The sequence below is a fragment of the Aotus nancymaae genome, unplaced genomic scaffold (assembly GCF_030222135.1).
Source record: "Aotus nancymaae isolate 86718 unplaced genomic scaffold, 86718_ANA_hifiasm-v0.15.2.pri h1tg000007l, whole genome shotgun sequence".
NCBI classification, from domain to species: domain Eukaryota; kingdom Metazoa; phylum Chordata; class Mammalia; order Primates; family Aotidae; genus Aotus; species Aotus nancymaae.
This window is the reverse complement of record NW_026988418.1, coordinates 47,778,166-47,799,560: the sequence shown is the minus strand read 5'-3', so window position 1 is coordinate 47,799,560 and position 21,395 is coordinate 47,778,166. Positions and strand designations below refer to the sequence as shown.

The following is a 21,395-nucleotide window of genomic DNA, read 5'->3' as shown; positions in this document are numbered from 1 at the left end:
TGCTGTTTTGGTTAGTATAGCTACATGGTATAATTTGAAGTCAGATAATGTGATTCCTCCAGTTTTTTTTTTTTTTTTCTTTTTTCTACTGAGGATAACTTTGACTATTCTGGGTCCTTGTAGATTCCATATCAATTTTAGAGTTTTTTTTTTTCTATTTCTATGAAGAATGTCATTGGTATTTTGATAGAGATTGCATTGAATATGTAGATTGCTTTGTAGTATAGACATTTTAATGATACTGATTCTTTCAATTTATGAATGTGGAATATCTTTCCATTTTTTGGTGTCCTCTTCAATTTCTTTCATCAGTGTTTTATAGTTTTCATTTAGACCTCTTTCACTTCTTTGGTTAATTTCTAGATATTTAATTTTATTTGTGGCTATTGTAAATGGGATTACTTTTTAATTTTCTTTTTCAGATTGTTTGCTCTTGGCACATAGAAATGCTACTGATTTTTGTATGTTGATATTATATCCTGCAACTTTACTAAAATTGTTTATCAGTTCTAACTGTTTTTTAGTGGAATCTTTAGGTATTTTTCCAAATACAAGTTAATCTCATCTGCAAACAAGGATAATGTGACTTCTTCCTTTCCAATTTGGATACCTTTATATTGCTGTAGCCAGGACTTCTACTACTATGTTGAATAACAGTAGTGAAAGTGAGTATCCTTGTTGTGTTCCATATCTGAGAGGAAAGCCTTTCCGTTTTTGCCCATTCAGTATGATACTGGCTGTGGGTATGTTGTATATGGTTTTTATTATGTTGAGGTATATTCCTTCTATATCCAGTTTATTAAGAATTTGTATCATGAATCAATGTTGAATTTGATCAAATGCTTTTACAACATCAATTGAAAAGATTGTATTGTTTTTATTTTTCATTCTGTTAATATGATGCATCACATTGATTGATTTGCATATGTTGAACCATTCTTGCATGCCAGGGATAAATCCCACTTGGTCATGATGAATGATCTTTCTAATATATTGTTGAATTTGGTTTGCTAGTATTCATACATGTGTATAGTTTCCAAAATTCCTTTTGTTATTACTTTCTAGTTTTATTCTGCTGCAGTCAGAAAAGATACTTGATATTATTTCAATTTTATGAGTGTGAGGGTAGAACAAGTCTGCTGTTGATGAAATCCCTCATCTTTTGTTTGTCTGGGAAAATCTTTATTTCTCCTTCATGTCTGAGGAATATTTTCACCAGACCTGCTATTCTAGGGTAAAAGTTTTTTTTCTTCAGCACTTTCAATACATCATGCCTCTCTCTCTTGGCCTTTAAGGTTTCCACTGAAAAGTCTACTGCTAGATGTATTGATGTTCCATTGTATATTATTCTTTTCTCTTGCAACTTTTAGGATCCATTCTTTATCCTTGATCTTTAGGAGTCTGATTATTAAATGCCTTCTGGTAGTCTTCTTTGGATTAAATCTGCTTGGTGTTTTATAACCTTCTTGTATTTGGATATTGATATCTTTCTCCAAGTTTGGAAAGTTCTTTGTTATTATTCCTTTGAACTTTCTATTCCTAGATCTTTCTCTGCCTCCTCTTTAAGGCCAATAACTCTTAAATTTACCCTTTTGAGATGATTTTCTGGATCCTGTAGGCATGCTTCATTATTTTTTATTCTTTTGTCTCCTCTCACTGTGTATTTTCAAATAACCTGTCTTCAAGCTCACTAATTCTTTCTTCTGCTTGATCATTTCTGCCATTAAGAGAGTATGCTGGGTCAGACCCGAAGGCAGCACAGCACTGGGTCTTGCCCAAGGCCTGCTTTAACTACTCCCTGGCTACTGCCTATAGTCTGCTCAAGGCTCTGGGACTCTACAGTTAGCAGGCAGCAAAGCCAGCCAGGCCTATGTTCTTCCCTTCAGGATGGTGCATTCCCCCAAGTCTCTGGTGGGTTCAGAGGTGCTGTCCAAGACTCAGGGACTAGAATAAAAAACCTTAGACGTCTACCTAGTATTCTGTTGTATTGTGCCTGAGCTGGCACTCAAATTACAAAGTGCAGTTCTTCCCAGTCTTCCTTCCCCTTTCCAAAAGTAGAGGAGCCCTTCCCCATGGTCATCACCACCAGAGTCCCATGGGCAGTACTGCCAGACTACCACTGATGTTCTTTTAAGGCCCAAGGTCTCTTAAGTCAGCTTGTCATGAAGGCTGTCTGGCCTGGGACTCATCTTTCAGGGCAGTGGGCTCCCTTCTGGCCCAGGGAAGGTCCAGAAATGCCATCCAAGAGTCAGCTCTTAGATTTGAGGACTCCACTTATTGCTTAGCCCCCATAGCCAAGATGAACCTGAAGCCAGCAAGTCTCAGAGACTCACCTAAGGCCCTTGACGTAGTACCTGGGTGTCGCTGCTGCTTATTCAGTGCCCAAAGGCTCTTCAGTTAGCAGGTGATGAATGCTGCCAGGACTGGTCTTCCCTTCAGGGCAACAGGTTCCCTTCTGGCCCAGGGTGTGCCTAGAAGTGTTGTCCAGGAGCAAGGGACTGGAACAGAGCCCTCGGAACAGAGGCCTCATGACCCTGACCCATGCCCTATCCTGCTGTGTCTGAGCCAGTATCCAAGATGCAAGACAAAGCCCTCCCCACTCTTCTTTCTCCTCTTCGCAAGCAGAAGGAAGGGGTCTTTTTTGGAGCCACTAGTTGTGCAGCCTGGGGTTAGGGGCGAGGTGATGTCAGCACTCCTTTAGCTGCCCTGGCAACTTGGCAGATTGCCCGCCCCTCCAGTCCACTGTCTCTGGGCCCAGTACAGCACAAGGACTCACCTAAGAGTTGCTTAAATTGTGGCTTAAATTGCCTTTCAGATTCACTTAAGAGACCCAGAGCACTTTAGCCTGCAGTAGTGAAGTCTGTGGGAACTCAAGTTCCAACCACAGGGACCTGTGACTCCCCTCTGGCTAGTGCTGGTTTAAATGTTCCCTCCATGGGTGGGCATCAGCTGAATTTGGTCCAGTTTTCCTTTCTGTTCTAACAGGACAGCACCGAGTTTACTGCCTCATAATTGCTGTGCTCTCCCTCCCCCAGCATGCAGAGGCACTCTCTGTACCAGGTGGCCACTGCTGGGGGTGGGGGAAGGATGGGTCAGTGATTCAGAACTGTTTTTCTACCTCTTCAGTGCCTCTTTCAGCAATACAAAGTTAAAAGCTGGTAGTGTGAGTGCTCACCTGACTTTTGGTTCTTATGAAAGTACTTTGCTTACATAGATAGATGTTAAATTGGTGTCTTCGTAAGGGGATGATGATTGGAGCCCTCTCTTCCGCCATCTTGCTCCACCTCCTGGGCTTTTGCAAGAATCTTTATGTCCTTTGCCTATTTCGTAAGGGTTATTTCCACGAAAACTAGATGATAGATTCTAAAAATGCTTAAATTGGCCCACATAAACCATAACTGATAGGAATATGCTGAAAGTCAATGGGGGCATCACCATCAACCTCCGAATTTGGGAAGCTTGAACAATTTCCCCAGGATGCCTCACATACCTAAGTGAAACACAGGCACCTGATGTTTTGTTTTGTTTTGTTTCGTTTCCTTGAGATAGGATCTTACTCTGTTGTCCAGGCTGGAGTGCAGTGGCACAATCATAGCTCACTGCAGCCTTGAACTCTTAGGCTTAAGCGAATCTACTGCCTCTGCCTCCCGAGTAGCTGGGACTATAAGCATGCACCACCGCACTGGGCTAATTTTAAAAAGGTTTTGTAGAGACAGAGTCTCACTATATTGTCCAGGTTGGTCTTGAACTCTTGGCCTCAAGTGATCCTCCTGCCTCAGTCTTAAATCCCAAGTGTTGAGATTACAGATATGAGCCACTGTCCTGTCCTATCTGATGTTACTGATCAAGTGAGGGCACCTTAGGTATGATAGGTAATAATTCATATATTAAATCTTGGGAGATCTTAACTTCTTTGTTTTCTAAGTTAGCACAATTAGAAGCTCTAATACTTCCTTCTCACATACCAGTGAATGGTCTTGCATATGTCCTTGTGCACAAGGACCCCGCTTTGGAGACCACTGCAGCAGGGGATAAAAACAACTTTCAGGCCCCTTGTCAAGTAGGGTGAGGATCACATAAGCCAAAGGCAACAGCAGCCTGGGTTGGTCAGCTTATTTGCTGACAAAGTATCATCACTGAAACTGGTGTGTGTATTTTCCTGGGGCAAAGGTCAAGAGCCTTGTTCTGTTCTCATAGGGGTTTATGACCCCAGTAAGGTTAAGAATCACTGGTATCTTGTTTTGTTTTATTTGTTTCACAACTTCAGGCTTCCATAGACTCTTAGTCATTGGTTTGATAAAACTGAAATTGCCTTTGATCATATGACAGCCTTAAACTTAACCAATGTCACACACTTCTGATTATCTGTGGAGAGAGTAGGTTTTCTGAATGCCAATGTCACATAGTCCTGATTATCTGTGGAGAGAGTAGGTTTTCTTAATACCTGACAATAGCTTTGTTGTGCCTCTCTCCTGTTTTCTTACCACAGTACCAGTCTCAGCCTTCTTTTCTTTCATTTTCTATTCCAGTATCTCTAGCTTTTATTTAGCTCACTGTATGGGTGGCTCTCTATTCTAGTCCAGATCTTATTTTTATGCCTTCAAATACTGTGCTTTTTTTCTGATATTTTGGTCTTTAGTGGTGCCATTATTAAGCTTATAAAAAATCCAGATCATGCATTTCCTATGGTTTAATGAAACATAAATAATTCATAAGAGCTGTGATTGCTCTTATTTATTTCATGCAATTTCAATTACGTGACAGCCCTGTAGCTGATGGGTCAGTGTAATTTAGATCTTCATTGATTTCTGTTCCTTAAGTGGTTTTATGGTGCAGTTACTTTCACTTCCCCTGACTTATGTTAACACAAGTTAGCAGCTTTATGCTTTTCTTAAACTGTTGGTGATTTTCATTTGTGATGGAAGTTGCAGTATTTCTCCCATCTGCTGACCTATTTGTTTGTTTGTTTGTTTGTTTATTGTTGTTGTTGTTCTTTTTTGTTGCCCAGGCTGGAGTGCAGTGGCACATTCTCAGCTCACTGCAACCTCCACCTCCTAGATTCAAGCAATTCTTGTGCCTCAGCCTCCTGAGTCGCTGGGGTTACAGGTGTGTGCTACCACGCGCGGCTAATTTTGTATTTTTGGTAAAGACAGGATTTCGCCACGTTGGCCAGGCTGGTCTTGAACTCCTGTCTGTCCTCAAGTGATCTGCCCGCCTTGGCCTCCCAAAGTGCTGGGATTATAGGTGTGAGCCACCACCCCCAGCCTCTGCTGACCTAATTCTTGCTTATGAAGCTGTGGTTGTAGCTTAAGCCTCCTGTAAAACACCCATCAGAAGGTATATAGGGTAAATATGTATTAAATAAAAGGATGTTTTAGTCCTATGATATTGTCTTGTCTCTCTCTCTGCTTTTAAAATTTTTTTCTCTCTTCACTTTGCAGTGAATCATCCTAAGTGCCCATCAGTGACAGATTGGATAAAGAAAATGTGGTACTTATACACCATAGAATGCTATGTAGCCATAAACAAGAATGAGATCATGTCTTTTGTGGGCACATTTTTTATACAATTTTATTTTTGTTATAGCAATAAACTATCGTGTGTGTGTGTGTGTGTGTGTGTGTGTGTGTGTGTGTCTGTTTAATACCCTTCATCTACCAGGACAAACCTACAAATGGGGAAGAGGGAGGCAATAAAGAGCCCTTAGAAGAGTAAAGTTAAGAAAGTTTATATATTTATATTTTCCTTGAGATACTAGAATTTTTAAACCAAAATTTCATTATTGTTTCCTCCCAAATGTACATAGTATTTAAAACTTAAATTGGGCTTGTTAAAAAACAGCTATTTCATCATGCACCTTTATTATTCATTATCAAGTTTTTTCCCATACATTTCTATCATTTTATCATCAGGTGACTAGTACTAGCCTATGTATCACCAGTTGGTGCATGTACTCTTGAGGGAAATGTTTTTCCTGCTAGTTTTTTCATTTTTCATGTTTCACATTGCTAAAAGCATTACAACTTCTCTGTAAATACCCAAAGGAAACAATTATGGAAGGATAGATAGTATAAATCACGTAACACAATGAGTGATCTGACAGTCATTATCTGCTACTTTGACTTTTTTTTTCTTTTTGCCTGAGACTTCTTAACCAAGTTTCTTAGGGCAATGCTAACATCAGTTATCATTTCTTGAACACTTAGTGGCCACTCAGTCAAAGGAACCCAGCAGTCAGAAGAATTATTTGAAGGCTCTTGAAGCAATTAGGCTGCATCAAGTACTCTCTGTTTCCAGGGCACTCAGTGCATATTTCCAATATAACTCTTAACACATTGTATCATACTTTTATCTATTCACGTTTGCTCCTGGAAGGCAGGAAAATGTCCCCAGCAGAGCATGGCTCACAATTATTTATTTATTTATTTTTATATTTATGAACGAGACTGAGTCTTGCTCTGTCGTCCAGGCTGAAGTGCAGTGGTGCAATTTTGGCTCACTGCAATCTCTGCCTCCTGAGTTCAAGCAATTCTTGTGCCTCAGCCGCCTGAATGGCTGGGGTTGCAGGCATGCACCACCACACACGCCTGTAATTTCTGTTGTTGTTTTTTTGTATTTTTAATAGAGACGGGGTTTCACCATATTGGTCAGACTGGTCTCAAACTCCTGGCCCCAAGTGATCCACCCACCTTGACCTCCCAAAGTACTGGGGTTACAGGCATAAGCCACCATGCCTGGCCAGTATTCTTTAAGTATTTGATTAAATGCCTTATTTTGTACCACTGTTTCGAGAAAACAACTTCTTCCTCCTTCCGTTCAGCATTTCTCACCCAGAGGCTGTGTGTGTGTGTGTGTATGTGTGTGTGTGTTTAGGTGTAGGTTCTATGGCTTTATTCTCAAGGGCTTAAGAATTCAGTACACACCATTACATATGCTCTTTTTATTAAATGAAAAAGCATATTGTGAATCATCAGGAGGGATGCTTTAGCAACACTGATCCACTACAGTGGTGGTGGTTAACACTAAATTCATTATTGCTGAAATGTGCCCACAAGAGCTTCTTATAGGGATGTTCTCAGGAGGCCTGAAAGTCCATGTTTAGGGATGTTGCTCTCAGGCACAGTTAAGATGCACCTTTTTCTTGGAAATGCCTCCCTCAATGCACCCAGTCACGTAGTCACATGCCCCTGTAGCACTTACCGCACCGTCTATTATGACTCTTACAGGCTTTCCCACCAGCTCTCTCACCCCTCTCCCCAGAGTCAGAACTCTACTTCCATAATATTTACTTATTTTACAGCATTCACGGAGCTCTTTGATAATTATGCATTGACAAGTCTGTCTCTCCTACTAGACACTAAGAATGTGCAGTTCAGGGCTGTCCAGCCTTGTGTACCCAGCACAGTGCTTGCTCCATGGACTAAGTGCTCGTTAAGTTGGTCAGATTGAGTCAAGAGGTGACTGTGTCAGGCTTAGGACAAACACATGTTTAAGGTCTTCACATTCTCTTGAAATGAGACTCATTGTAGTGATTTGTTTTTCATTTCTTTCTTTCCGTTTTTTTTTTTTTGAGGTGGAGTCTTACTCTGTTGCCCAGGCTGGAGTGCAGTGGTGCCATATCGGCTCACTGCAATCTCTGCCTCCTAGGTTCAAATCATTCTCCAGCCTCAACCTCCCAAGTAGCTGGGATCACAGACATGTGCCACCACGCCTGGCTAATTTTTGTATTTTTAGTAGAAATGGGGTTTCACTATGTTGGTCAGGCTGGTCTCAAAATCCTGACCTTAGGTCTCAAAATCCCCACCTCTGCCTCGGAAAGTGCTGAGATTATAGGTGTGAGCCTCCATGCCCAGCTGCCTCTGGAACTTCTCACTGCCAACTTCAAGTTAGGGTTCCCATGACTCCCTCTTTGGGTTTGATTAATTTGCTAGAGAGGCTCACTGAACTCAGTAAAACACATTTACTGGTTTATTGTAAAGGATATTACAAGGGATACAGTGAAGACATACATAAGGTGAGCTATAAGGAAGGAATGCAGAGCTTCCGTGCCCTCCCCAGGTTCAACACCCTCCAGGAACTGCCATGTGTTCCACAAGCTCTCCCAACTCTGTCCTCTTGGGCCTTTTATGGAGACCATTGGATAGGCATGATTGACAATCATGTAGAAATGTGACTGACAAAAAGAATATGATTGAACACTAACAGACTGAGTGGAGAAACCCAGCAAGGCCTGTCTGTTCAGATCCTTCTGGCCTCTTTATGCAGCTTTCCTTCTTCCAGGGTTTGGGCAGGACCCCTTCTGAAATGGGAGTCTTGTGACCTACAATCGGACAGGGTAGGTCAGAGAATTTTTTTATGGCCGGCTCCTACACAGCAAGGTGGGGAAGATGCCTGTCTTTGGGACAAAAAGGAGCAGGTGAAAGGATATCAGGAGAAGGTCGGAGAGAGAGATTCTGTTTTCTGAGGCCTGCTCCTGAGGACTTAAGGTGCCTCAACATTATAACAAAGGCCATGAGAGTTATGAGCTAGTAGCTGTGGACAAAAACCCACATATATATACACGTCATGATATCATAGATGGTAAGCATGGTTATTTTCTAATGTGTCTAATTTCCAATATACTTCATCCTGTTTCTGTCTTTAGTCTGTTTCATGTCACTTGGTTTCCTCATGTGCTTAGTTATATTTAACTACCTGCTTGTCATTGTGTCTTATAAGTTAGTTGTTAGAGTGTAAAGTCTTAGGATGAACCTAAGACACAGAGTTCTGTGTGTATTTTCTGGGATATGAAGAACAGTTCCAGTGTGGGGCCTCCAGAACCAAGCAGGCTCACAGTTTGAAGTTCCCTGGCACACCCAGGTGTGAGGCTCAAAGGTTTATGAGCCTTATTTCATGATGGCCTGGTTTATGGGCATTCTTTATCAGGATGGGTCTATTTTAAAATTTCCTTTTTCTTTTCTTTGATTTGGAACCACTCTGGCCTTCTCTGTAGCCCTCTAAGTTTGAGGACAGGCAGTTTTGATGCCTTTGGGCCTAGAATCTTGGCTCTGTTGTTCCCCTTTCCTGAGGCCACAGAATGGAAGCTGAGTGTACTTGAATGGCAATTGGCTCTTACTTCTCTAGGTATCCCCCAAGATTGACCCAGGAGTTCTTGCTCTCTTTAACTCTTCAGTCTTTTAAAGGTAGTTCCTCACCCACTTCAAGAAGTATGTATTGTATCTAGGATTTTTCTTTTCCTTCCCTCTCTCCCTCTCTCCCTCTCTCCCTCCGTCCTTCTCTCCCTCCCTCTCTCTCTCTCTCCCCCTCCCTCTCTGCCTCTGTCCCACTCTCTCTTTTCCTCCTTCCCTCCTTCCCCTACTCTTTGTCTTCCCTCCTTCCCTCTCTCCTTTTATTCCTTCCTCCCCTCCTTTTCTCTCTCCTTCCCTTCTGTTCCTCTCTCGCTCTCTCCTTGTTTTCTCTCATTCTTTCCTCCTCCTTTCCTTCTTTTCCAGCAGGATAGTTCTGAATAACTTAGTCCACTAATCCTGGAAACAGGAGATCTAAAAATCTATTTAGAAATAGTAAATTATCAACAACTGACAAGAAGCCTTAAAATGGGTATCCCCTTTGGGGATTCTTTCAGACTTGTCAGTCAAGGCAGAGAACATAGAACATGAGTCAGTATAAAAATATGTCACTTACATATTTCCAGTAAAAAGATCCTTAAAAATGACCCATAATTATAAAACCTTTCCAAGAAATGAGTAACTTGAATGATTAGCCTAACTTACTAGAATTTATTCATTACACTTACCATCAAGATACTTCCTAAGGCAAGAAGCCAAACTTAAACTGGCTTAAGCCACAAAGGGTATTTGTTGGCTTGAATGGAAGACATGGGATGGATTACTTCAGGAACAGGTGGATCCAGAAATTCAAATATTACCATTAAGCATAGTATCTGTCTGTCTGATCTGTGTTAGCTGTAGTCTCTGGCAAGCTCTCCTTTGGTGGTGAGATGGGTTTTAGGAACTCCAGACTCACAGTCTATTCTCGAAGTCAATGATCTCCAAACTTTGTTGATTATGTACCCAGTAATAAAAGTTGAGCATAATAGTCCCAGTGTGTATATATTTCTTTATACATGATATGCTACTCAATACTACTTTTATATGTTATATAATATATATTCTTTGTTATGTTGTACATGCTGTAAGTTATATTGCTATGTTGTATGTATATTCTATGTTAATACTAGTTATGGTGTTCAATTTTTAGTTTTTAATGTAAAGAATGAAATAGAAATACTAATATTTTTTATACTCCCAATGGATCGTTTTCTACAACCCACTTTGGGACTATAATAACAGTCCTGTGAACCACGTCTCATTGGTTCTTTTTAGCCTAGCTTGAGTCATGTGTTCATTCCTGAATCCAGAGTCCTTGAAATAGTAAAAGCAAAATTTTATTAATATAAAGGGACAAATATCTGAGTAGGCTTAAATAGAGAGATGCTGTTTGTCTTTTTGAAGCTACGTATATTCTGGAATCATATAATCACTGATATTTTATCTAATAAAGGGATCATAGTCCTTCTCTCCAGTACAGCATCACAGAACAAAGATTCTCTGCTTCCATAACAATCTAATTCCATTAGTTTATACTAAGTTTCTGTAATGTCATACCTGGAGTATCATGAAAATGCCCTATCTGGTTTTTGTTCATATACTCACTCACACACACTCACACAAACATAAACATACATACTTTCTCCAGTGACAGATGAATGCTCTATGTTAAGGTGTAGGAATTGATGAGTCTTGCAAGTAAAATCCATTTTTTATAATTCTTAGCTGTTTTGTTTTTAATTTTTAATTTTTTTTTGAGAAAGAATCTTGCTCTGTCACCCAGGCTGGAGTGCAGTGGTGTGATCTTGGCTCACTGCAACCTCCACCTCCTGGGTTCAGGTGATTCTCCTGCCTCAGCCTCCCGAGTAGCTGAGATTACAGGGACTCACCACTACACCCAGCTAATTTTTGTATTTTAGTAGTGACAGAGTTTCACCATGTTGGTCAGGCTGGTCTCGAGCTCCTGACCTTAAATGATCTGCCCGCCTCGGCCTCCCAAGTGCTGGGAGTACAGACATGAGCCACTGCACCTGGCCGAGACTGGCCGTTTTGAACAAGTTTGGTAGCTGTCTGGAAAGGTAGGAGATAGAGGGTCTGGAATAATTTTTCAGATTTTTTTTTTGAGACAGAATCTCATTCTGTCACCCAGGCTGGAGTGTAATGGTGTGATCTCGGCTCACTGCAACCTCTGCCTCCCAAGTTCAAGTGGTTCTCCTGCCTCAGCCTCTTGAGTAGCTGGGATTACAGGTGGGCACCACCACCCCTGGCTATTTTTGTTGTTGTTGTTGTATTTTTAGTAGAGACAGTTGTATTTTTAGTAGAGTTGGTTAGGCTGATCTTGAACTCCTGACCTTATGATCCACCTGCCTTGGCCTCCCAAAGTGCTGGGATTACAGGCATGAGCCACCACACCCGGCCAATTTTTCAGATTTCTGAAGAGAAATGGAATTCCCTGGTTGGAGAGAGAATTCTGTTTAAACAGGTAAAGCAAGTGAATAGAAAGTATTTTTTTCATGAACTGAGGGACAGACTTTGCTGGGTATTTAAAATTGATCTTCTGTGGCAGAAATGCAATGGCACATGATGATTCTGAGATGAAAGAAGGATGTCTAAGGGAAGACCTGAAGTTTTACTTCATGAGTCCTTGTGAAAAATACCGAGCCAGACGCCAGATTCCATGGAAACTGGGTTTGCAGATTTTGAAGATAGTCATGGTCACTACACAGGTAACTTATATTATTTTCTCATTTGGTTTTTCCCTTACCCCCAGACAAACTCTTTTCATGTGTTCTGTACTTGACTTTTGATCTGAAAAGTTTACACTCAAGTTTATAAAACTAAAATTATATTGAATCTGGAGAGCAGAGGGTAGGTTGAAGTTCTGTTTAGAAGATGATCTTGTCTTACTAACAGATCCTGAGGTCCTCTGTGTACAGATTCTGTAAATACTGAATAAATGTAGATCTGTGGTGAGGGGTTTCTATATCTGAGTGGCGCACATTTGTGTTCTTGAAATCTCTTTATTAAATACACCTTATTCAATATACTTTCAAAATCCACGTTTTTGTCTTCAGACTTACCGAATCCTAAGTTTTTCTTTTATCATACCATTGTGCTCTATCTAAGTAAATACTGATCCCAGGCAGTATCAGGATTATACAAAAGCTACATTTGGACCTTTTATTTGTGTTCATATTGTTGAGCTCTTTATTACCGGTATCAAAACAGCCATCAGAGTTTTCCTCTAGTTTTGGGCCTGTATTGCTGAACCAGTATTGGGGAGGCTTCTCTGTAGGTCAGGGGTTCCTAACCCTGTTACACAGCAGGAGGTGAGTGTAGGCAACGGAGCAAAGCTTTATCTGTCTTTATAGCCACTCCCAATGGCTTGCAGTACTGCCTGAGCTCTGCCTCCTATCAGATCAATGGTGGCGTTAGGTTGTCATAGGAGCACAAACCCAATTGTTAACTGCACATGGGAAGGATCTAGGTTGTGTGCTCCTTATTACAATCTAATGCCTGATGATCTGTCACTGTCTCCCACCATCCCTAAATGAGACCTTCTAGTTGCAGGAAAATAAGCTCAGGGCCCACACTGATTCTACGTTATGGTGAGTTGTATAATTGTTTCATTATGTATTATAATCAAATAACAATAGAAATAAAATGCACAACAAATGTAATGTATTTGAATCATCCTGAAACCATTACCAGCCCCCTCTCCAGTCCATGAAAAACTTGTCTTCCACTAAACCAGTCCCTGTTGCCAACAAGGTTGGGGATCACTGCTGTAGTTAACTGTATTTGAAACACATGCCCTTTTAAACTGATTTGGGGGTATTTGGCTCTATTGGCAAATAATCATTCTGTTATCAGTGTAGAAGTGTGTAAAGATGTTATTTCTGGAACATAAAAATAAATACTTAAAAAATACCTTCATGTAGTTTTAGAAATGGGAGAAGATCCCTGCCATTACTAGAGTTGCTTCTTTATTCTGTGTCATAAAGAGGCTTCTCAGTGTATGACATGCCATATGTACCAACTCATCAAGTTTAGGGAAAGCAAGTTACTTCAAAAGAAACAATAAAGTTGAGATGCAAAGACATTTTAAAATGTGTATACTTATTATTAGTTTGTTTTCATTCTTGGATTTGAAGTTTTGATTTGGTAACCAGTAAAATAGATACATTGATACATTGTTAGTATTATTTGGAAGGAGAAGAAATAATGTCCCCTTTTGTCAGTTGGTTAATTTTAACTGTTTCCCAATTTCTTTTCTTGTTAAACCAACTTCCTTCAATTATTTGATCTATTAACATTACTAAAATTATAATTTACTCAGGCATAAAATATCATTGCCATCTATATTAGTGTGTTTTCCCATTGCTATAAAGAACTACCTGAGACTGGGTAATTTATGAAGAAAAGAGATTTAATTGACTCACAGTTCTGTAGGCTATACAGGAAGCATGGCTGGGGAGGTCTCAGGAAAATTACAATCATAGGGGAAGGTGAAGAGTAAGCAGGTACATCTTCATATGGCAGAGCACAGGAGAGAGCAAAGAGGAAGGTGATACACACTTTTAAATAACCAGATCTCGTGATAACTCACTCACTATCACGAGAACAGCAAGGGGGATGTCTACTCCCATGATCTAGTTAACCTCCTCCAACATTGGGGATTACAGTTTGACTTGAGATTTGGACAGAGACACAAATTTAAACCATATCACCATCTTTGACTTGCCTTCTTTTTCCCGATACCTTCTAAATCTTATTGATTCTTCCTTCAAAACTGCATTGATTTATGTTTTCCCACACTCACTATGTTCTCCCTAGCACAGACTCTGTAGTTAATTAAAAATAAATGGAAAGCATCTCATATTCTGGGCATTCTGTTTGGAATACAACTGTGACTGTATTACCAGTGCTGCTAACAGCTAATAGTTAGCTTGGTGTTTGCCACGTCCCAGGCACAATATATGTTTTGTGTACATCAACTTATTTCATCCTCATTACAACCCTGTGAGGTAGGTTCATTTATAATACCCTTTATATGGATGAAGAAACTGGAGCAAAGGGAGTTAAGTAATTTGCTTACAGTCCTTCAACTAGTAAGTGACAGAGCTAGGATTTGAGCCCGGACAGTCTGGCTCTGGCGTCTGTACTCTTCTCATACTGTTTCTATTCTAGATATAGGTCCTGTCTTTAGAGTTTGCGGTGTAGGAATATAAAGTTAGTTAGGCTGCTTCTAGCTTTGTCTTATGCCTACCTTTCTTATCGATGTACATTCAATGCTAATATCATCTTAATTTTTTGTAGAATAGCTTTCATTGTGTCACTCTCCTAGAAGGAAATTTCACCTCTTTAGTCTGGAATTCAGAGTTCCAATCTCCTTCAGCTTGTCTTTCCAACAAGTTTTCATCTACTGTTTCTTACCCAAATCCCAGCCAGAGAAGCCAACCCAGTGATGCTCGTCCACATCCTGTTTGTTCCTCCAAGTCCAGAGTGATTCTTTTTCTCCCTCATCTTTCAGGTACTATTTGAAGTTTCATCTCCCCTGCTGGGTCTTGCCTGACCATCTGGCACACGGTTTTCTTTGGTACATCTTCCTGTCTACATCACTAATTTTATTTTTTCTTATTTTTTCAAGATGGGAGGTCTCGCTGTGTCAGCCAGGTTGGAGTGCAGTGGCACTATCATAGCTCGAGTTTGAGCATTATTGCAACCTCGAACTCCTGGGCTCAAGAGATCTTCCCACCTCAGCCTCTTAAGCAGTTGGGACTATAGGGACATACCACTGCACCTAGCTTTTTTATTTTATATTTGTAGAGATGGCGTCTTGCTTTGTTGCTGGGACTGGACTTGAACTCCTGGCTTCAAACAGTCCTCCCACCTTGGCCTTCCAAAGTGCTGGGATTACAGGCATGAGCTACTGTGCCTTACCTACTAATTTTACTTTTAATAACAAAATATTTCTGGGACCTATGATTTACTTTTCATGTGGACATACCTTGTTTCCCCTAATAAAATTGGGAAGGATTAAACTTTTGTTTCCATATAGGATCATTCTAACAAATTTTGCTACTTGGGTGATATCTGATTGGAGCAGATGTTTTGATTACCTTTCCTTCCATAACAACTCACTTTTCTCTCCTTCTCTTTTTATGTCTTTTTGTGCTCCATCCTCAAGTCTAATGGGATGGGTATGAGGGTTGAGAAAAAAAATTTTTTTTAATTTCTACTCTGCATTCTGCAGTAATTTATAATCTTGAAGGAGGTGCCTATATTCTTTTGCTAGTTCTACTCTTTCCCTCCCATATACTTTGGACATAATTAGAGCAGTATCTTATTTTTACCTGGTACAGAATATTTTATCCTACATTGATTTCATAATAAGGTCTTAAATTCACAACCTTTGCCAGACTACACTTATAAGTAATTATTTTTCTGTCTTGTATCATACTTTCAGCAAACCTTAATGTCTAATTAGTGGGACTAGGATGCATTTTGCTGTCAACTCCTTTAAAAAAAAACCCAGTCATTTGGCCAATACCATCATCCCTTACTCTTGCTCTGCAGGGAGTGTTTGGTTCTGTCCTAGCAAGAAAGGCATTTTGCACTTTCCTCCACAGGGTTTGTCTCCTTAGGAGATGATTTGAAAATCCCAAACTTCCCCAGTGCTAGGCCATACATTTTGATCTTGGCTTGTTCTGTGACTAGAATGGAGGAAATTTCTTGCTCCTGATGCCAGATAGGGGAGATTCCAATCAGAGATTACAATGGAGTTCTCTCATTCCCAAAGCTGAGTTTCGATGAGCTTTGAGTTTAAATAAAGTTATGGCTTCAAATATCAGCAAACTATATACCACTTTCATGGTCAATTTGTTCATTCCCTAATTCACATTCTCTTTGTATTTCTTTAGCTTCACTACTAATGTGGGAGGAATGGGTCTAATATCCCTGCCTCTAGAGTTAAATTGGCATCATTTCAGTTTAAAAGGTTGTGGGACCAAGAGGTTGAGAGAACAAACAGACTAGAGTCAAACAGACCTGGGTCCAGATCCTTACCCTAACGCTTTCTGGATATTCCAACCTGGATAAATTACTTGACTTCAGATTGCATATGTATAGAATGGGATTATATTCATCAACTGATTGAATATTTGACACTGCGAAAGGCATTATTTCATTTCCTGAGTATATGATGGTAGGGAAAAAGGAAAAACATTCCTGTCCTTGCAGAGCCCTGTGTAATAGCTCCCTCACTGGGCATTGAGAATTAAGTGAAAAATAATAATTATAAATTTTAAGCACAATGCTTGGTTCTCAGCAGATAAGAGTTGTTATTCAATACCATGCAGTGTTGTTCTTGCCAACATTGTACCCTAGCTTGGCTTAGAGTAAGCACCCAGCAAACTTTGAAGAACTTCATTCATGTGTGGTATGTGTACCTGTTTTTTTCATATGTGTCAGTAGTTTTAATAAAATTTTGAAACAATCATGTATGTGTTGTTTTCCTGGTTGACATTTTAGCTTTCAAAGAGCAACGTGACATTTTCTGGTTTCTCCTACAGGTACCATTGGCAGACATCACATGCTTAGAAGAACTTATAACCTTCTGTTGCTTAATTTTCAGCACAAATTGGATGATGTGGGACTTCTTATCTGATGTTTTCCTTAGAATAGCTGGGTTTTAGCAGTTGCACAATCCTTTGACATGGTATTTGGGGAATGTGACATGGTGAGATTCAAATGCTGAACAGTAGCGTCTGTGTACATTCTCAAGTGATAGTTGCCTTTCCTAATTCTGAAAAGCTAGCACTTAAATTTTTTATAAGAAGCATCCCGAAGAACTTTTTCAGCAGAAGAAAGTTGTTTTTATAGCATAACAAAAAGGACTTAGGAATTAGACTTGGTTTCCATTCTGGTTAGGTGACTCAGGCAATTCAATGAGGCTAAATCTCAGTTTCCACATATGTAAAATGGAATAACAGTAGTAACATTTTCACAGACCACTTGGGGTAAATGAGACACTGCATGTAAAGCAGTTAGCACAGTACCTGGCACATAATAATTGCTGAAAATGGTGGCTATTTTTCCTAATTGTTTTGTATTTTTTTAAAAGTCAGACAACATATAAAAGCTAAAAAATAAAAACCACTAAAAAAATCTTATGCCTATATGTTGTTTGCATATGCAAATTAATATTAACTTTTACTTTATTATTTTTTTTTTTAGAGACAGGTCTTGCTTTATTGCCAAGACTGGCCTTGAACTCCTGGGCTTAGGTGATCCTTCCACGTTGGCTTCCCAAGTAACTGGGACTACAGCCACAGGCTGCCACACCCAGCTAAATTAACCTTAGTTTTATCTGAATTGTTCAGAATTGATATCTTGTATATTATTGTTCAGATGTATCATCTTGAACCATGGAATGACAACAAATAGCAGAACTGTCAGGGTCATCTAGTTATACCTGCTAATTTCACATAGGAAGAAAACAGTCCCCAAATTTGATGGCTTAGTTGAGTGAAGACTTGTAGCACATTTTCTAGTCTCATTGTTTTATAAGGCAGCTGAAGTGATCACTTAGGGAGGTGGGGAAAGGTGTGTGGGATGGGGCTTATAGAGATTTGACTACCATCACTGCCTGTGTGTGTATGTAAAAGAGACAGGATGCCAATGAGAGTGCATGTGTGTGAGAGAATGTGATTGCACGCTTGTATATGTGAGAGTGGATGCATGATGGGGTATGTGTGTAGCTCTGTTTGTAGTTTCCTAGGTTTTTTGTAAACTTTTGATACTGACTAATTTCCTCCCTTTATTGGGTACCAAGAAGAAAACTTTCACTTTCAGTGAAGAGAGCTCTTGGGTTCCTAAATTCTGCCAGAATACAGTGAAAGGGAGAATAAGTGGACATTTTTTTGGGACTAGGTAGATGCTTGGTGACAATGAATGGGTTTGACATTATATAAGTAAAGCATGCTCTGTTATTCTTTCACGTGCTTTGATACTGTAGAATTTGGTGAAAATTCTTGCAGAGCTGGGTTAGTTGAATTCCTTTGACAACTATTACCTCCTAGCCAGAGTAAGTATTTATGTAGACTACTGTCCAAAAAACACTTTTAAAAGCCATGTATAAAACATAGTTGTGATTTTTAAAAAAAATACTATCATTTCTAAATTTTAAATCAATACAATGAGTTATTGCTTTACTAAGTAATCAATTTTGAAAACAATTAATTTGAAATCTAAGTGTGAGAAAAATGGATTTAGACTTAGCTGATTGGGATTCTTTCTTTCTTTAACGAAAGGCCAGTAAGGTTACTAGTCATTGAGAGTGGTAATCTCTTCTAATTTTATGCTATTTTGAATTGCTGGTGTAGCTTGATGAGGTTATTCATCTTTAGGACTTGTATTTTCACATTGATGCTATTAGTATAAACCAAAAAAATTGATATTATTTTCTGATGTTTATAGGTGATGGTTGATGATAGTGAGACAACATTTGCCTCCCCTGATAAATGATATAATTCATGTATTTCTATTTTATTTCTTAGCTTGTTCGGTTTGGTTTAAGTAACCAGCTGGTGGTTGCTTTCAAAGAAGATAACACTGTTGCTTTTAAGCACTTGTTTTTGAAAGGATATTCTGGTACAGATGAAGATGACTACAGCTGCAGTGTATATACTCAAGAGGATGTCTATGAGAGCATTTTCTTTGCTATTAATCAGGCAAGTGTTTTGTTGTGAATGATCTATACTTTAACAATGTATTGATACTTGGCTTTGTCTTAACAAACACACAAAAATTAAACATATGTTAAAATATTCTAATGTAAGTTTTGCATAGTCTGCCAAAAAATGTATTTTGCTATTTCAGAAGCTATTTTCACACAAAAGGGTTTGCCTATTTTGACTTTTTAAAAAAGATCTGTCCTTTTAATTTATCACTTCATACCTACTGCTTTTGGAAAATTACCCCAGATCAAATAGCAAGAGTAGATTTTTAATCTCAGAAGGCTTGATGAAAGCTTAATATAAAAATCAAAGATTCTGGCCTTGATGTGGTGGCTCATGCCTGTAATCTCAGTACTCTGGGAGGCTGAAGTGGGTTGATTCTTTGAGTGTAGGAGTTTGAGACCAGTCTGGGCAACACATGAACCCTATCTCTACCAAAAAATATATATGTATATCAGGGATTCTATGGTCTTAATTGTGATGTTTTAGCATTAGTAACCCTAGCTGAATCTTAAGAATATGGAATATAAAATAGTTGTATCTAGACAGGTGTGAGAAAGCAGATTGGTAGACTTGAAGAAATAATTTAGGAAAGAGAAACCTTTCCTGTTCTTTTTCATTCCTTCAATAAATATTCAAGTATCTAATATGTAGCAGGTGCTATTCCAGACATTGTGGATGCAGCGGTAAATAAAACGACAAAACGCCTTCCTTTGTAGAGCTTAATTCTAGAAGGAAGAACTAGATAAAAAGGAGTGAAATATGCAGTATCAAATGTTGGCTCCCTGAAAACACCATGCAAAAAACATATTGATGAGCAAAGCTGAGCTTATTACTTACAGTGGTAAGGGAGATGCTATCTTGATCAGATGCCATATTGCCTTGGGTGAGGAGGGAGTTCTTCAGTGTGAGGGGAGCTTGATTAGAATTAAGTAAGGATGATAATAATAATAGCTTAGGACTGGTGGACATGGCAAGGTGAAGATTGGGGAGGCAGTTTCAAAGAATCTTGGAGTTGTTTTCAGACAAAATCTTCCAATTGATATCTATTTCCATGAGGTTTTTTTGGATGTTCCTGAGATAATACAGGAACTCTTATGGTCCAGGGCAAAAGTTTTCTGGAATAGTAAAGTCATATTAATGAAGACAGGGCTACTAAAGCCCTATTAGTTCAGAGAGCCAACAGTAAAACCATGTTAATGTAAGCTCAGGTAAGCTAATGTTTGTTCATGTTAGTCAATGATGTAAGCTGTGGAGTGTGGATGGCTCATGTCCTCAGTAGATGTTAGAAAGTAGTAACTGCTAAGGAGTAAAGCAGGGAAGGAGATGGGAAGTGCCTGCGTGTGGTGATGGATGTTTGTGATTTTCTTTATCTGTTTTTACTGCATTTATTTTATTTTAAATTGGCAGGACATAATTATATACATTCTATAGTTATGGAGTACCATGTGATGTTTTGATCTATGTTTGCAATTTTCCTTGGCTTGGGGAAGGAAGGCCTCATTGAGGTGCAAAATTGAGAGCTGAAGGAATGATTAAACCAAGCAGGTGTATATCTCCAGGCAGAGGGAACAGCTAGGGCCAGAGGCAGAAATATGTGTGGGAACTCCAGGAACTGCCTGGAGGCCAGTGCAGCTTTGTGGGGTGGAGCCAAGGGACTGGAGTAGGAGATGGGACCATAGAGATAAGGCAGGACCTTGGCTTTGGTTTAGTGAAGTGGGAGCCGTCCATCACCGTGTTTAGTTTCGAGTTCTGTGAGTCAGTGTCTTGCTAAACAACCTGAGAAGATTTCTTTGTAGTATTTCAAATTGGGAAGTTCTATCGAGGGCTGTGATGTAAATAATACAAAGTAGCTAAAAGTACATTCTATATGCTATAACCTCTGATCAAAGTTTTAAAAGGTCATATGTGCTTTTTATTTGACTATTTTTTAATAGTATTATCATCTAAAGGACATTGCCCTGGGGACCCTTGGTTATGGAGAAAATGAAGACAATAGAATCGGCTTAAAAGTCTGCAAGCAGTGTTACAAGAAAGGGAGCATGTTTCCTTCTAATGAGACACTGAATATTGACAACAACATAGAGCTCGGTAATGCAGTGATAATTTCATGATGTGCTTTTATTATCATCTGGTAAGAGCAAAAATGCCCTCCTGTGCTAGCAACCCACATGGAACAACTTTGCTTTGATGAGAGCTAACGTGTTAGGGGCTAGCACTTTAACATTGGCCTGCAGAGGGCTTTGGCTCGGGAAACTGTGAGGTTGTGGCGATGGGACAGGCCAGCATTTGTGAATCTCTTTGGAGCAACTCAACATTGTTGGTTTTGCTGTAAATGCACAGGTCCTGTGTTTTAGTTTTTGTTTTGTTTTTTCCCTATGAGGGAGTGATTAGGCTTTTTGAAAAAATGGTCTGTATGTGTTAAATGAAATAATATACGTAAAGATGCTTTGTACACTTGTTTTTATTATTTGTAAAATATAGAAATGCTCTTCAAAGGTGAATTGTGATTAATAACTCATTTTCTCTCTTAGGAGATCCCTTGGCA

At 39.4% G+C, this 21,395-nt stretch overlaps 1 protein-coding gene across 3 annotated transcripts in view; it reads left to right on the top strand.

Moving 5' to 3' along the window:
- MCOLN2 (mucolipin TRP cation channel 2) overlaps positions 1–21,395 on the top strand; it is a 72,488-nt gene that overhangs the window by 14,964 nt on the left and 36,129 nt on the right. For 2 of the 3 annotated variants that reach the window (XM_021667727.2, XM_064372575.1), the window contains exons 2-4: positions 11,674–11,833; positions 18,668–18,841; positions 20,785–20,938. In XM_021667727.2, coding sequence (XP_021523402.2) covers positions 11,674–11,833; positions 18,668–18,841; positions 20,785–20,938 — 488 coding nt within the window. Of the gene's footprint in view, positions 1–11,512; positions 11,590–11,673; positions 11,834–18,667; positions 18,842–20,784; positions 20,939–21,395 lie in introns of those variants that run through there. The other variant, XM_064372576.1, reaches the window with a different exon arrangement.